The 14,979-nt window shown below is 45.4% G+C and overlaps 1 protein-coding gene across 1 annotated transcript in view; it reads left to right on the top strand.

Moving 5' to 3' along the window:
• The window catches only part of Xpc (XPC complex subunit, DNA damage recognition and repair factor), a 33,012-nt gene that overhangs the window by 3,561 nt on the left and 14,472 nt on the right, over positions 1 to 14,979 (top strand). The window contains exons 2-7 of the mRNA XM_085840286.1: positions 1,681 to 1,882; positions 3,727 to 3,833; positions 5,383 to 5,503; positions 6,844 to 6,928; positions 7,607 to 7,764; positions 8,225 to 8,345. Coding sequence (XP_085696412.1) covers positions 1,681 to 1,882; positions 3,727 to 3,833; positions 5,383 to 5,503; positions 6,844 to 6,928; positions 7,607 to 7,764; positions 8,225 to 8,345 — 794 coding nt within the window. The remainder of the gene's footprint in view (positions 1 to 1,680; positions 1,883 to 3,726; positions 3,834 to 5,382; positions 5,504 to 6,843; positions 6,929 to 7,606; positions 7,765 to 8,224; positions 8,346 to 14,979) is intronic.

Here is a 14,979-nt window from a genome sequence, read left to right on the forward strand (position 1 = left end):
TAAGGCATTTTCGTAATTAGTGATTGATGTGGGAGGGCCCAGCATTATGGGTGGGGTTATCCCTGGGCTAGTGGTCCTGACATCTACAGGACTGAGCAAAACATGGGGAGCCACCCTGTAAACAACACCCCTCCATGGCCTTTGCATCAGCTCCTGCCTCCAGGTTCCTGCCTCCAGGTTCCTGCCTTGGCTTCCTTCAGTGGTGAACAATGCTGTGGAAGTATAAGGCAAACAAACCCTTTCCTCCCCAAGTGGCTTTGGTCATAGTGTTTTGTCGCAGCAGTAGAAACCCTAAGGATAATAAGTATAATGTAATTCTTTTCCGTTACGTCCTCCACCATTCAAACACAGAACCAAAGTCTGTGCCTTTCAAATGACAAATTTGCTACTGCCTAGGACACTATTTTCTCAGTGTTTTGTTTGCCATTGTATCTAAGTGTTTAAAACATGGAAATTGCGGAGGCAGGAGAATCACCACAAGTTCTAGACCCTGTCTTTGAAATTTAAAAAAAAAAAAGAAAACAAGACAAGAATTGGTGTTTTATCTAGCATAAAAACAAATGTTTGTCTCATGTGAATTTGAGTTTAATTAAATTACCGTTTCATTTAAATCTAACCAAAGAGTCTTAGCCTCCCCCACAAACAAAAATATATTTTTCTGAGAATATAAATACGTACCCAAACAGTCAGCAAGACAAACAGTGAACGATAGAAATGGGTTGATTTAATAATTCAGCACTCCCTTTTGGAGTCTTCCCCGACCCCCACCCTGTTTTCAAGACAGGGCTTCTCTGTGTAGCCCTAGCTGTTTGGAACTCTCTCTGTAGACTGGACTGGCCTCGAACCTGCAGTTATGCACCTGCTTCTGCTTCCCTAGTGCTGGGACTAAGACATGCCGCCATCACCCATAGCTCTGTGGAGTCTTAAAGCTAATCTGTCTTCCCAAGGTCAACTGTGGCAGAGCTATGGGAAGCAGAGTGTCTCCTTGGATTTGTTGATAATTTGCACCTGTAAAGTTGATGCAGATGTTTCAAACGTCGAAAACCTTTTGGTATCTGAGCACTGGAATTGAGGCCAAGCAGCTGAGAAACATCCACAGTCCTCTTCCGACTCTGGAGTCTGCCGAGGCTGTTGACTTACGGGCACGGTCTCGGTTAGATCAGCAGTGTGCTTTGAGCAGAGTTTGGTGTAAAATACGGCAGAAACACAGTAGTAGGAATAAGGTGCAGAGAGGTTTGTGAACTAGAAGCATCTCACCTGAGAGTGGTAGGTTCTGATAGGCCTTGGCAGGTGGGTGGTGGACAAGGTGCGGATGAGTGGATTCAGGCATTTCCTTGAAGGTTGGAATTTAGAGTTTTAGTCACAGGGCGGTTTCAGTTTTAGACGTACAGCAAGAAAGGGGAGTGATCTGGGGGGGTAGCATGATGGCGGTGCTTCCCTACCCTACAGATCAAGGCTTTGCGTTTGATCTGTAGTTTTCATTGTGACCATGGCGAAGGCTCCGTGTGAAAGGCTGAGCGCTGGGTGCTGCCTAGGCACAGGCTGGTGAGCAGGTGACAGACGGGTGACAGAGCCGTGGTTGTGAGGAGACTATGAGCCTTTTCCTGACCCTTGCCCGTAAGTCACACCGCCTCCACCTTCCCACCCGCCCGTCACCTCTTGCCCTGTGTTGTCACACAGATGACTTTGAAGATGAGAAGCAGAAACCTCGAAGGAAGTGCTCTTTCCCGAAAGTTTCTCAAGGAAAGAGGAAGAGGGGCTGCAGTGATCCAGGGGACCCCACAAATGGTGCAGCAAAAAAGAAAGTGGCCAAGGCCACTGCTAGATCCAAGAATCTCAAGGTTCTGAAGGAGGAAGCACTCAGCGACGGGGATGACTTCCGGTGAGACGCTCAAGCCCGGAGCCCAGTGACGAAGTGACTCCTTGCTCTCTAAGGGGATGTGGGAAGAGGGAGGGTTGTTAAGCATTTCTAGACAGAGCCAGGCCAGCAGGAGCTGGAGGCCTCGGTTTCTGATGAGTTCAATGGCAGCTCACATATAGTCATTTATTCATGGTTTCACAGCTAGCTAGAAGCACACTCAGCCGTCGAATTCAGGGTTCCCGATTCTTGGTCTGAAGTTATTTCAACTTCACAGACACTTAGCAGAGAGGCAGGAGAGACTTCTGCCATCTGGAAATTGGAACTGGCAACTCATGCTCAGTTGGACTTTGAGCGTTCACTGGGCACATTCTTGTCCCCTGCTGCCCTTCTTAGTTTTATGTTTTTGTTTTCTCATAGTTTAGTGGATCATACCAAAGGCTTCCTGCATTGTGAGTGAGCACCGAGCACTGAACCCCACCTTCAGCCCCCCTCCTTTTCCTTCCATCTGGAGTATTTTCTTTCCCTCTCGTACTGTGTCTGAAGCCAGTGGCTCTGGTTTTTTTGTTTCGTTTTGTTTTTGTTTTTGACAGATTCTTGGATTTTTTTTTTTTTTTTTGCTCCTGTTTCCTGCTGCTATGTCCACCTGAATGATAGTTCTCTATGACAGTGCAAGCTACTCAGGTTTTGCCACCCTCTAGGGTGCTCACACTTCTTGGGCCTCAGCTACAACTGTGACCTTCATTCATGTTCACAGGGCCTTCGTTCACATTCATCTAGGGTGGGCCTGTAGTTTGCCTTAATGGCAGCTGGATATCCTTATTTCAGGATGAGGGACAGTGAGAGACTAGTTAACTACCCAACCTAAGCAAGCTGGAGGGTAGGTGAATAGAGGAAGCTGAACTTGCTGTTGATGATGGGAGGGCAGTCCAGCAGAGGGCAGTAGTGGGCCAGGGGAAGTGGCTGGACTCTCCACCGTGGCTCCTTAATGCCTCCTGGTTGCAAGTAGCAAACAAAAACAAAAGTGGAGGTTTTTTTGAGCTTTATTGGAGCTCAGGACTGAGATGGTCCTAAAATGTCTATGCTAAAAATCTTGGCTGTTTCCTCTAGATACCAAGTATCCTAACGTTTACAAAGGCCAAAGTAACCCAGAACTGTCAACAGGATTTGGGGTTTATATATGACTCTGCAGACACATGTCAGGGTCCTGGCAGCTGTTTACCTCACACCTCACGGTCTGTCGAGCTATTTGTCTACATGGGTTTCCCCTACCAGCAGCCCCCCAGCCTGGACCTGCTTACAGGTTCTTGTGCGATCACACCTGACTTGCTGTGTTTGAGGTGTGGCAGCTTCAGTGTCCTTGGGCTATATTTTCTAATGGGAGAAAAGCATTCTCTGAGTTGGGTCTCAGGCAGCTTTGGCTCTGCTGGTGTGAGCTTTTTTTCCCTCCCTGGCCTCCAGCTCCGTGCTAGTGTACCTAGTTACCTCAGCAGTCCAAGACTCCTGGGATCATGTGATTGCTTTAATTTTGCCCTCACCTTTTCAAGGCACAGCAGTTTTGTTTTGTTTTTGGTTTTGCTTTGTTTTTTTATTTTATTTTTTTTTGTTTTTCACATGGATTGTGAGTTAATAGGTTCTGGGTTTGTTTTGAGAAACAAAGGCCTTGCTTAGTTGCCAGGGTAACCTTACACTGGAGCTCTTCCCACTTCACGTCTTGAGACTTTTGCGAGCCAGCTGTCCATCATTTTCATGGATGTGGTTGCAATAAACAGTCAATAGGAGAAAGACTCCTGGAGGTTTGCTTAGCCTGAGTGTGACACTAGGATATGTATGTGAGTGAGCCTTCTGTGTCTTTGATCCATATACAGGGACTCACCAGCTGACTGCAAGAAGGCAAAGAAACACCCAAAAATCGAGGTGGTGGACCAAGGCACTGATGAAGATGACAGCGAGGATGACTGGGAGGAGGTGGAAGGTGAAGTTCTCTTGTTTCTCTCTTTGTTGGTTCTGAGTTTGCTGTTTGGAGCTAAGTCACATGTTGCAATCTTTGTTGTTTCTTTGTAACAAAGACCATCTTGAGATAAGTTACAGTAGGGACTTGACAGAAGCAATACCGAGGAAGAGTGCATCCAGAGGAGCTGTGGAGTCCTAACTCCAGCCCAGTGCCACTCCACATAGCTGTTTGCTTGCCTGAGGCAGGCTTTTGCACAGGCAGCATTCTGCAAATCGCATGCAGCTGTGAGTTGTGCCTAGTCAGGCTGCAGGATTTGGGGAGGAAGTCTGTAAGTGCTGTAGGCCTGAGCCTCAGGTCCACACCCTGAGAGTGGTACAATGCTAATCCCTGGTTCCTTCTGTGGGGCATGCTTCCCCCAGCCTTTTATTTGACAAGGTTCAAATCTACCAAGAAATGAGAGTAGTCTGATACCTGGTCCTTTATATTGAATGTTTCTTTCTCTATGTAGTCCCAAAGCTTGGCTTTTGAATATTTGAGCAAGCCTTTACTAAGAAGGTAGTGGTGGCTTATCTGACAAAGCAACCTCATCACACCCCAAACATGAAAAACAACCCAAAGTTGTGAAAACAAAAAAAAGTCTTTATAGCTCGCTCACTTGCTTTCTCTCTTTCTTTCTAACCCAGGTCCCGTGGTTGTTATGAGTTTGTACATGTCTTTTAATCTAAAGCCCCCACCATGTACTACCTTTATTAATTCCTTATGGTGCCTTAGGAATGCTAGGAGGGTGCTCTGCCACAGAACTACGACTCCTATGCCTTGCTTTTTTGGTTTGGTTTTTAAAGTGTGTGTGTGTGTGTGTGTTATGTATATATGTGTGAAAGTTTATGAGTTTTATGTATGTATCTGTGTATGGTGTGTCTTTGATCAGAGGACAGCTCTCAAGAGTTCTTTTCTGTCACCTTGTGGGATCCAACCCCAAAGTCAGGACCTCAGGTTCTGTACAGTCTCGCCGGCCTCTAGGCCGTGGTTTGTTTGTTTTTTTAAGATGAGGCCTCTATTATTGAACTTGCTATGTAGCCCAGGCTGCCCTGGGATGTAGGGCCTCTGGTCTCACTGCTGAGTGCTGGGATTACAGATGTGTGCCACCAGAGCAGGCACTGCCTTTTTTTCTCTTTGTAGAGCAATGCCTGCTTTGAAAAGTCCTGGCCTCTTGCTTTTTAGAATATCTGGTTTTATCAGATAAACAATCAGGAGTCTCACGGCTTCCTTGTCTATTCCTGATCTTGTTTCCCCAGCAGAACCCTGATTTTGTTCTATATATTACCTCATTATTGTTAACTTTAACTTAGGTGTATAAGTGTTTTGCCTGCATATATGTCTGTACCATGTGTCTGGTACTCATGGAGGTCAGAAGAGGGTGTTGAGTCCTCTGGGACTAGAGTTATAGCTATGAGTCACCATGTGAGTGCTGAGAATAGAACCCAGGTCCTCTGTAGTCAGGGCTCTAAGCCACTGAGGCAAATTTTCAGCCCCAATTATTACTAACCACCTTTAAAATTACTGTTGATAGAGCTTACTGAACCTGTGCTGGACATGGGAGAAAATTCTGCCACCTCACCGTCTGACCTGCCTGTGAAGGCGGTGGAGATTGAAATTGAAACACCACAGCAGGCGAAGGAACGGGAAAGAAGGTAGGCTGGGCTCTGCTTCTGGGCCCCTGACCTGAAAATAGGCAGCAGACACACGGAGAAAGCCTTTGCATGTCATCGTGGTCTGGAGCCACAGAGGAGAGCCTAGGTTTGCAGTGGGACTGACGGAGACACCTGGATGTCTCTGCTGGGTGAGATAGAGGTGCATGACACGGACTGAGCTCCTTGTTTATCTCTGACTACCTGACCCTCGAGCAGGAGTATAAATGAGAGGCTCAGAGAGTATGTATGACAGTCCAGGAGTCACCTAGCCAGTGAGTGGAGGACCCAAGACCTGAATTTCCCCCTGGCACTTATGCTTTCCCTACCACGAATCACTACAAGGCTTGAGATAGTGCCCACTGTGGAAGGAGCACCCTGCCCAGGGTGCCTAGCTCCACTGTAGCCTCCTGATTGGCCTAGGAAAATGGAGCAACGAAGCTCGCTAAGGAGGTTCACTTCAATGGGAGACATTGTGTCTTTTAGGAAGTGCAAGGTTTTCCTGTAGGTTGATGGGCCAGGGTGAAAGATTTTGCAGAACAGTCATGTAAATGTCTTCTTTAATTTAGCATCTGTGTGACGGTTTGAGGAGGAAGTCAGTGGTTAAGATTCTGAAGGAAGGGAGTTTGAGGCCTGTGGGTGAGGCAGGGCATGCTGGGAGGGGTTGGAGGATGTATTGCCCAAGAGCAGATTTCAGATGGGAGCTGCTGCATCCAGGGGCTGCACAGAGACCTGTGAGCAGGTTTGCAGATGAGAAGTGCTACATCCGTCATGGCTGCAGAGATGGACCAGACTGGGGCAAGAGGGAATGAACAAAAGACAGCCATGTGGACAGAGAAACCTCAACCCTCCAGACTGGAGTGTTTACTACATAGAGGTGATCAGGGAGGCAGGGTCTATGGTGTGCAGCTGGGTCAAGAGAACAGGTTTAGGTCATCTCAGTAGGAGCAGTCTCTGGAGGGGAGCATTCTTGAGGCTGTAAACATGGTACGGAGCTATGGTGGACATTTTTTTTTTCGTACACTATTAACATCCATACTTGAACCCAAGAGGAAAGTGAAGCCTTTCCCATTTCTTTGAGTCTCGTGGGCAAGGGGAGGCTTTGCCATTTTCCCATGAGTCTGAGGCTATGGGACCCTTGGCATGGCCATGCCTGTGTCAGCAACACACATTTCACTCAGACATCACTCTTCTCCCAACAGAGAAGGAGCAGATGGTGGTTGCTTGTTGATTTGGCTGAGTTAGCACAGCCTTGTGTAGGAACCCAGGGAAGTGACTCCCATGTCATGGTGAGGAGTTGCGGATTCCCGATTCAATCTTGGGTCTCTCACTGTGTGTTTCAGTGAGAAGATAAAGATGGAGTTTGAGACATACCTGCGGAGGATGATGAAGCGTTTCAATAAAGAAGTACACGAGAACATGCACAAGGTGAAGGCTGGTAGGACCACGAAGAGCAGGGCCAGGTGGGACAGGCAGGCCTGCATGACGTTAGGTGCCATCCTCACGGCTGGGCTTACAGGCAGTGTCCAAGTGGGGCTCCTTTCACCTGGGTGTGGAGAAGGCAGATGAGTGGCAGGAAGGAGAGGGAAAGCTTTGTGTGGAGATGAGAGAGAGTGGACAGCCTTTCTGTTGTCTCAGTAGGTTGAAGGGTGGAGGACAGGGTAGGAGTTAAAGTGGGGTGCCCAGCAGAGCAGGGTGGGTTCAGATGAGCAGGTTGAGAGGAGAGCAGTCAGGGAGGCTCATGCTTGGCCTCCAGCTGGTGCCCTGAGCAGCCTGTGCCTCCCCTCCTCTCCCCTCCCCTCCCTCCCCTGCCCAGCTCACTACAGCCTACCCAGGGGATGTGATGCTTCCTCTGAAAATCCTGCAGTTTGTAAAGGGGAGGCTGGGAGAGGAAACGTTCTCATTTGAACTAGTGGATTCTTTGAGGGAGGGAGTACATGGAGAGAAGAGAGTGAGACACAAAGCCTTGGAGTATGGCTGATGACATATTCCTTCGCACTTTGCACTGCTGTGTGTAGAAGCACAGCCAGTGTTCTCTGTCCACAGACCATCTGAACTGGGCAGCAGGATCCCTGCTATCCTTAGCTCTCCCTCTATTCTCTACAGGTTCACCTGCTATGCCTGCTGGCCAGTGGCTTCTATCGAAATAGCATCTGCCGACAGCCAGATCTGCTGGCCATTGGCCTCTCCATCATTCCAATTCGCTTTACCAAGGTGCCACTTCAAGATAGGGATGCCTACTACCTTTCAAACCTGGTAAAGTGGTAAGGCCATCTACTGTACTTGAGCACTGGGTTTTAGGATTGGGTTTCTCTTGGTCTGGTTCAGGTCAGTTCTATAGACCTCTCCTGAAGTGGTCAGTTGGCATCAGGAAGGGGCATGACATTGAGGCGAGGGACACACCAGGATGACCCTAGGCTTAAAAGAGAGCCTTGGCTGGCTCGAGTCCCATATGCACCGCATACTCAGGCTAGTGTGAGGAGTTCTGGGGTAGAGAAGCGCAGAAAACAGGGTGCTCCTCTCGGGTGGCAGTGGAAAGTGTGCCCAAGGATGTGCCAGCTGAGTTGGGTCAGTGATGGTCAGCACTAGCTAGCTGGGCTGAGAAGAGTCGGTGCAGGCAGGCAAGTTTAAGAGTCACTTCCTGTTGGTTTGCTTGGCTGTAAAAGACTAGAATTTCTCCTTCGCTTTGACTGCTGTATAGAGGAGTACCTGGTCTCTCCCCAGGTTCATCGGAACCTTCACTGTCAACGCTGACCTTTCAGCCAGCGAGCAGGACGGCCTGCAGACCACCTTGGAAAGGAGGATTGCCATTTACTCAGCGAGGGATAATGAAGAGTTGGTCCATGTAAGTGCTTCCACTGGTGACACTGCTTGTTAATGGGAACGAAATACCATGTCGTCCTGGAAGGTGCATGTTGTCTTAGTCAGGATTTCTGCTGCTGTGACAAAACTCTATGACTAAAAAGCAAGTTGGGGAGGAAACAGTTTATTTGGCTTATACTTTCATATTGCTGTTCATCATTATGGAAGTCTGGATAGAAACTCAAAATGGTCAGGAACCTGGAGGCAGGAACTAATGCAGAGGCTATGGAGGGGTGCTGCTTACTGGCTTGCTCCTTATGATTTGCTCAGCCTCCTCATAGAACCTAGGATGGTTAGCCCAGGCATGGCACCACCCATAATGGGCTGGACCCTTCCCCATTAGTCACTAATTAAGAAAATGCCTTATAGCCATCTCTTTCTTTTTTAAGATAACTTTAAAAAAAATTCACATATTATATCTTGAACACTGTTTCCCCTTCCTCTTTCTCTGTTTCTCTTCAGAAAAGGGCAGGCCTCCTAGGCTTATCAGCCAAACATAGCTTACGTTACAGTAAGACGAGGAACAAAACCCTTATATCAGGGCTGGATAAGGCAACCCTGTAGGTTGAAAAGGGTCCCAAAAGCAGGCAAAAGAGTCAGAGACAGAGAAAAGCACCGGGGTAGCGAGGGCGTAGGGTCGGCTGACACTCGCCAGCTACCCACGACATCCGCCACAGGATCTTAAGACTTCTGGTGAGTGGAACACAGCTTCTGCTCCAATCCAATTGCGCGCGGGACCTGAGACTGCATTAGTTAGGGAAGCAGAAACCGGCCAGAGTAGGGCCACAGGCCTCATCCAGCCGGATCAGCACCGGGGTAGCTAGAGCCCAGGGTCGGCTGACACCCGCCAGCTACCCACGACCCCCGCCACAGGATTTTGAGACTGCTGGTGAGTGGAACACAGCTTCTGCTCCAGTCCAATCACGCGGGACCTGAGACTGCTCTGGTTGGGGAGAGAGAAATCCGGCCTACAGAGGGCCACAAACCTCTTCCGGTCAGAAAAGCACCTGGGTAGCGAGGGCGCAGGGTCGGCTGACACTCGCCAACTACCCACAACACCCGCCACAGGATCTTAAGACTTCTGGTGAGTGGAACACAGCTTCTGCTCCAGTCCAATCACGCGGGACCTGAGACTGCTTTGGTTGGGGAGGGAGAAATCCGGCCTACATAGGGCCACAAGCCTCTTCCAGTCAGAAAAGCACCAGGGTAGCTAGGGCGCAGGGTCGGCTGACACTGGCCAGCTACCCACAACACCCGCCACAGGATCTTAAGACTTCTGGAGAGTGGAACACAGCTTCTGCTCCAATCCAATTGCGCGCGGGACCTGAGACTGCATTAGTTAGGGAAGCAGAAAACCGGCCTGAGTAGGACCACAGGCCTCTTCCGGCTGGACCAGCACCGGGGTACTGACAGCTACCCATGACCCCCGCCACAGGATTTTGAGACTGCTGGTGAGTGGAACACAGCCTCTGCTCCAATCTTTAAACAGTGACAACAACAACAACTAACCCCAGAGATTACCAGATGGCGAAAGGTAAACGTAATAATCTTACTAACAGAAACCAAGACCACTCACCATCATCAGAACACAGCACTCCCACTTCGCCCAGTCCAGGGCACCCCAACACACTGGAAAAGCTAGACACGGATCTAAAAGCATATCTCCTGATGATGGTAGAGGACTTCAAGAAGGACTTTAATAACACACTTAAAGAAATACAAAGGAACACTGGTAAACAGGTAGAAGACAATAAAGAGGAAGCACAAAAATCCCTTAAAGAATTGCAGGAGAACACTGCTAAAGAGTTACAAATCCTTAAAGAAAAACAGGATAACCTAATCAAACAGGTAGAAGTCCTTAATGAAAAACAGGAAAACACATCCAAACAGATGATGGAAATGAACAAAACCATACTAGACCTAAAAAGGGAAGTAGACACAATAAAGAAAACCCAAAATGAGGCAACACTGGAGATAGAAACCCTAGGAAAGAAATCTGGAACCATAGATACCAGCATCAGCAACAGAATACAAGAGATGGAAGAGAGAATCTCAGGTGCAGAAGATTCCATAGAGAACATCAGCACAACAATCAAGGAAAATGTAAAATGCAAAAAGATCCTAACTCAAAACATCCAAGAAATACAGGACACAATGAGAAGACCAAACCTACGGATAATAGGAGTGGATGAGAATGAAGATTTTCAACTCAAAGGACCAGCAAACATCTTCAACAAAATTATAGAAGAAAACTTCCCAAATCTAAAGAAAGAGATGCCCATGAACATACAAGAAGCCTACAGAACTCCAAATAGACTGGACCAGAAAAGAAATACCTCCCGACACATAATAATCAGAACAACAAATGCTCTAAATAAAGATAGAATACTAAAAGCAGTAAGAGAAAAAGGCCAAGTAACATATAAAGGCAAGCCTATCAGAATTACACCAGATTTTTCACCAGAGACTATGAAAGCCAGAAGATCCTGGACGGATGTTATACAGAAACTAAGAGAACACAAATTCCAGCCCAGGCTACTATACCCAGCCAAACTCTCAATTAACATAGATGGAGAAACCAAAGTATTTCACGACAAAACCAAATTCACACATTATCTCTCCACGAATCCAGCCCTTCAAAGGATAATAACAGAAAAAAACCACTACAAGGACAGGAACCACGCCCTAGAAACAACAAGAAGGTAATCCCTCAACAAACCTAAAAGAAGACAGCCACAAGAACAAAATGCCAACTTTAACAACAAAAATAACAGGAAACAACAATTACTTTTCCTTAATATCTCTTAATATCAATGGACTCAACTCCCCGATAAAAAGACATAGACTAACAAACTGGCTACACCAACAAGACCCAACATTTTGCTGCTTACAGGAAACTCATCTCAGAGAAAAGGATAGACACTACCTCAGAATGAAAGGCTGGAAAACAATTTTCCAAGCAAATGGCATGAAGAAACAAGCTGGAGTAGCCATTCTAATATCTGATAAGATTGACTTCCAACCCAAAGTCATTAAAAAAGACAGGGAGGGACACTTCATACTCATCAAAGGTAAAATCCTCCAAGAGGAACTATCAATCCTGAATATCTATGCTCCAAATACAAAGGCAGCCACATTCATTAAAGAAACTTTAGTAAAGCTCAAAGCACACATTGCACCTCATACAATAATAGTGGGAGACTTCAACACACCACTTTCACCAATGGACAGATAATGGAAACAGAAACTAAACAGGGACACAGTGAAACTAAGAGAAATTATGAATCAAATGGATCTGGCAGATATCTACAGAACATTCTATCCTAAAACAAAAGGATATACCTTCTTCTCAGCACCTCATGGTACCTTCTCCAAAATTGACCACATAATTGGTCACAAAGCAGGCCTCAACAGATATAAAAATATTGAAATTGTCCCATGCATCCTATCAGATCACCATGGACTAAGGCTGATCTTCAATAACAAAATAAATAATAGAAAGCCAACCTTCACGTGGAAACCGAACAACACTCTTCTCAATGATACCTTGGTCAAGGAAGGAATAAAGAAAGAAATTAAGGACTTTTTAGAGTTCAATGAAAATGAAGCCACAACATACCCAAACTTATGGGACGCAATGAAAGCATTTCTAAGAGGAAAACTCATAGCTCTGAGTGCCTCCAAAAGGAAACTAGAGAGAGCACACATTAGCAGCTTGACAACACACCTAAAAGCACTAGAACAAAAGGAAGCAAATTCACCCAAGAGGAGTAGACGGCAGGAAATAATCAAACTCAGGGGTGAAATCAACCAATTGGAAACAAGAAAAACTATTCAAAGAATCAACCAATCAAGGAGCTGGTTCTTTGAGAAAATCAACAAGATAGATAAACCCTTAGCCAGACTCACTAGAGGGCACAGGGAAAGCATCCTAATTAACAAAATCAGAAATGAAAAAGGAGACATAACAACAGATCCTGAAGACATCCAAAACACCATCAGATCCTTCTACCAAAGGCTATACTCAACAAAACTGGAGAACCTGGATGAAATGGAGAAGTTCCTAGACAGATACCAGGTACCAAAGTTGAATCAAGATCAGGTTAATGATCTAAACAGCCCTATATCCCCCAAAGAAATAGAAGCAGTCATTAATAGTCTCCCAACTAAAAAAAGCCCAGGACCAGATGGGTTTAGTGCAGAGTTCTATCAGACCTCCAAAGAAGATCTAATCCCAGTTCTTCACAAACTATTCCACAAAATAGAAACAGAAGGTACTCTATCCAACTCATTCTATGAAGCCACAATTACTCTGATACCTAAACCACAAAAAGACCCAACAAAGATAGAAAACTTCAGACCAATATCCCTTATGAATATTGATGCAAAAATCCTCAATAAAGTTCTTGCTAACCGAATCCAAGAACACATCAAAACAATCATCCATCCTGACCAAGTAGGTTTCATCCCAGGGATGCAGGGATGGTTCAATATTCGGAAATCCATCAACGTAATCCAGTATATAAACAAACTCAAAGACAAAAACCACATGGTCATCTCGTTAGATGCGGAAAAAGCATTTGACAAGATCCAACACCCATTCATGATAAAAGTCTTGGAAAGATCAGGAATTCAAGGCCCATACCTAAACATGATAAAAGCAATCTACAGCAAACCAGTAGCCAACATCAAAGTAAATGGTGAGAAGCTTGAAGCAATCCCTCTAAAATCAGGGACTAGACAAGGCTGTCCACTTTCTCCATACCTATTCAACATTGTACTTGAAGTCCTAGCCAGAGCAATTCGACAACAAAAGGACATCAAAGGGATACAAATTGGAAAAGATGAAGTCAAAATATCACTCTTTGCAGATGATATGATAGTATATATAAGTGACCCTAAAAATTCCACCAGAGAACTCCTAAGCCTGATAAACAGCTTCGGTGAAGTAGCTGGATATAAAATTAACTCAAACAAATCAATGGCCTTTCTCTACACAAAGAATAAACAGGCTGAGAAAGAAATTAGGGAAACAACACCCTTCTCAATAGTCACAAATAATATAAAATATCTTGGCGTGACTCTAACTAAGGAAGTGAAAGATCTGTATAATAAAAACTTCAAGTCTCTGAAGAAAGAAATTATAGAAGATCTCAGAAGATGGAAAGATCTCCCATGCTCATGGATTGGCAGGATCAACATTGTAAAAATGGCTATCTTGCCAAAAGCAATCTACAGATTCAATGCAATCCCCATCAAAATTCCAAATCAATTCTTCAACGAATTAGAAAGTGCAATCTGCAAATTCATCTGGAACAACAAAAAACCTAGGATAGCAAAAACTCTTCTCAAGGATAAAAGAACCTCTGGTGGAATCACCATGCCGGACCTAAAGCTCTACTACAGAGCAATTGTGATAAAAACTGCATGGTACTGGTATAGTGACAGACAGATAGACCAATGGAATAGAATTGAAGACCCAGAAATGAACCCACACACCTACGGTCACTTGATCTTCGACAAGGGAGCTAAAAACATCCAGTGGAAGAAAGACAGCATTTTCAACAAATGGTGCTGGCACAACTGGTTGTTAACATGTAGAAGAATGGGAATCAATCCATTCCTATCTCCTTGTACTAAGGTCAAGTCTAAGTGGATCAAGGAACTTCACATAAAACCAGAGACACTGAAACTTATAGAGGAGAAAGTGGGGAAAAGCCTTGAAGATATGGGCACAGGGGAAAAATTCCTGAATAGAACAGTAATGGCTTGTGCTGTAAGATCGAGAATTGACAAGTGGGACCTCATGAAACTACAAAGCTTCTGCAAGGCTAAAGACACCATCAATAAGACAAAAAAACCACCAACAGATTGGGAAAGGATCTTCACCTATCCTAAATCAGATAAGGGTCTAATATCCAATATATATAAAGAACTCAAGAAGGTGGACTCCAGAAAGTCATATAACCCCATTAAAAAATGGGGCTCAGAACTGAACAAAGAATTCTCACCTGAGGAATACCGAATGGCAGAGAAGCACCTGAAAAAATGTTCAACATCCTTAATCATCAGGGAAATGCAAATCAAAACAACCCTGAGATTCCACCTCACACCAGTCAGAATGGCTAAGATCAAAAATTCAGGTGACAGCAGATGCTGGCGAGGATGTGGAGAAAGAGGAACACTCCTCCATTGTTGGTGGGATTGCAAGCTTGTACAACCACTCTGGAAATCAGTCTGGCGGTTCCTCAGAAAATTGGACATAGTACTACCGGAGGATCCAGCAATACCTCTCCTGGGCATATATCCAGAAGATGTCCCAACCGGTAAAAAGGACACATGCTCCACTATGTTCATAGCAGCCCTATTTATAATAGCCAGAAGCTGGAAAGAACCCAGATGTCCCTCAACAGAGGAATGGATACAGAAATTATGGTACATTTACACAATGGAGTATACTCAGCTATTAAAAAGAATGAATTTATGAAATTCCTAGCCAAATGGATGGACCTGGAGGGCATCATCTTGAGTGAAGTAACACAATCACAAAAGAACTCACACAATATGTATTCACTGATAAGTGGATATTAGCCCAAAACTTAGGATACCCAAGATAT

Source organism: Mus caroli, unplaced genomic scaffold (genome assembly GCF_978045245.1).
Source record: "Mus caroli unplaced genomic scaffold, Mus_caroli_1 scaffold_7, whole genome shotgun sequence".
NCBI classification, from domain to species: Eukaryota; Metazoa; Chordata; class Mammalia; order Rodentia; family Muridae; genus Mus; species Mus caroli.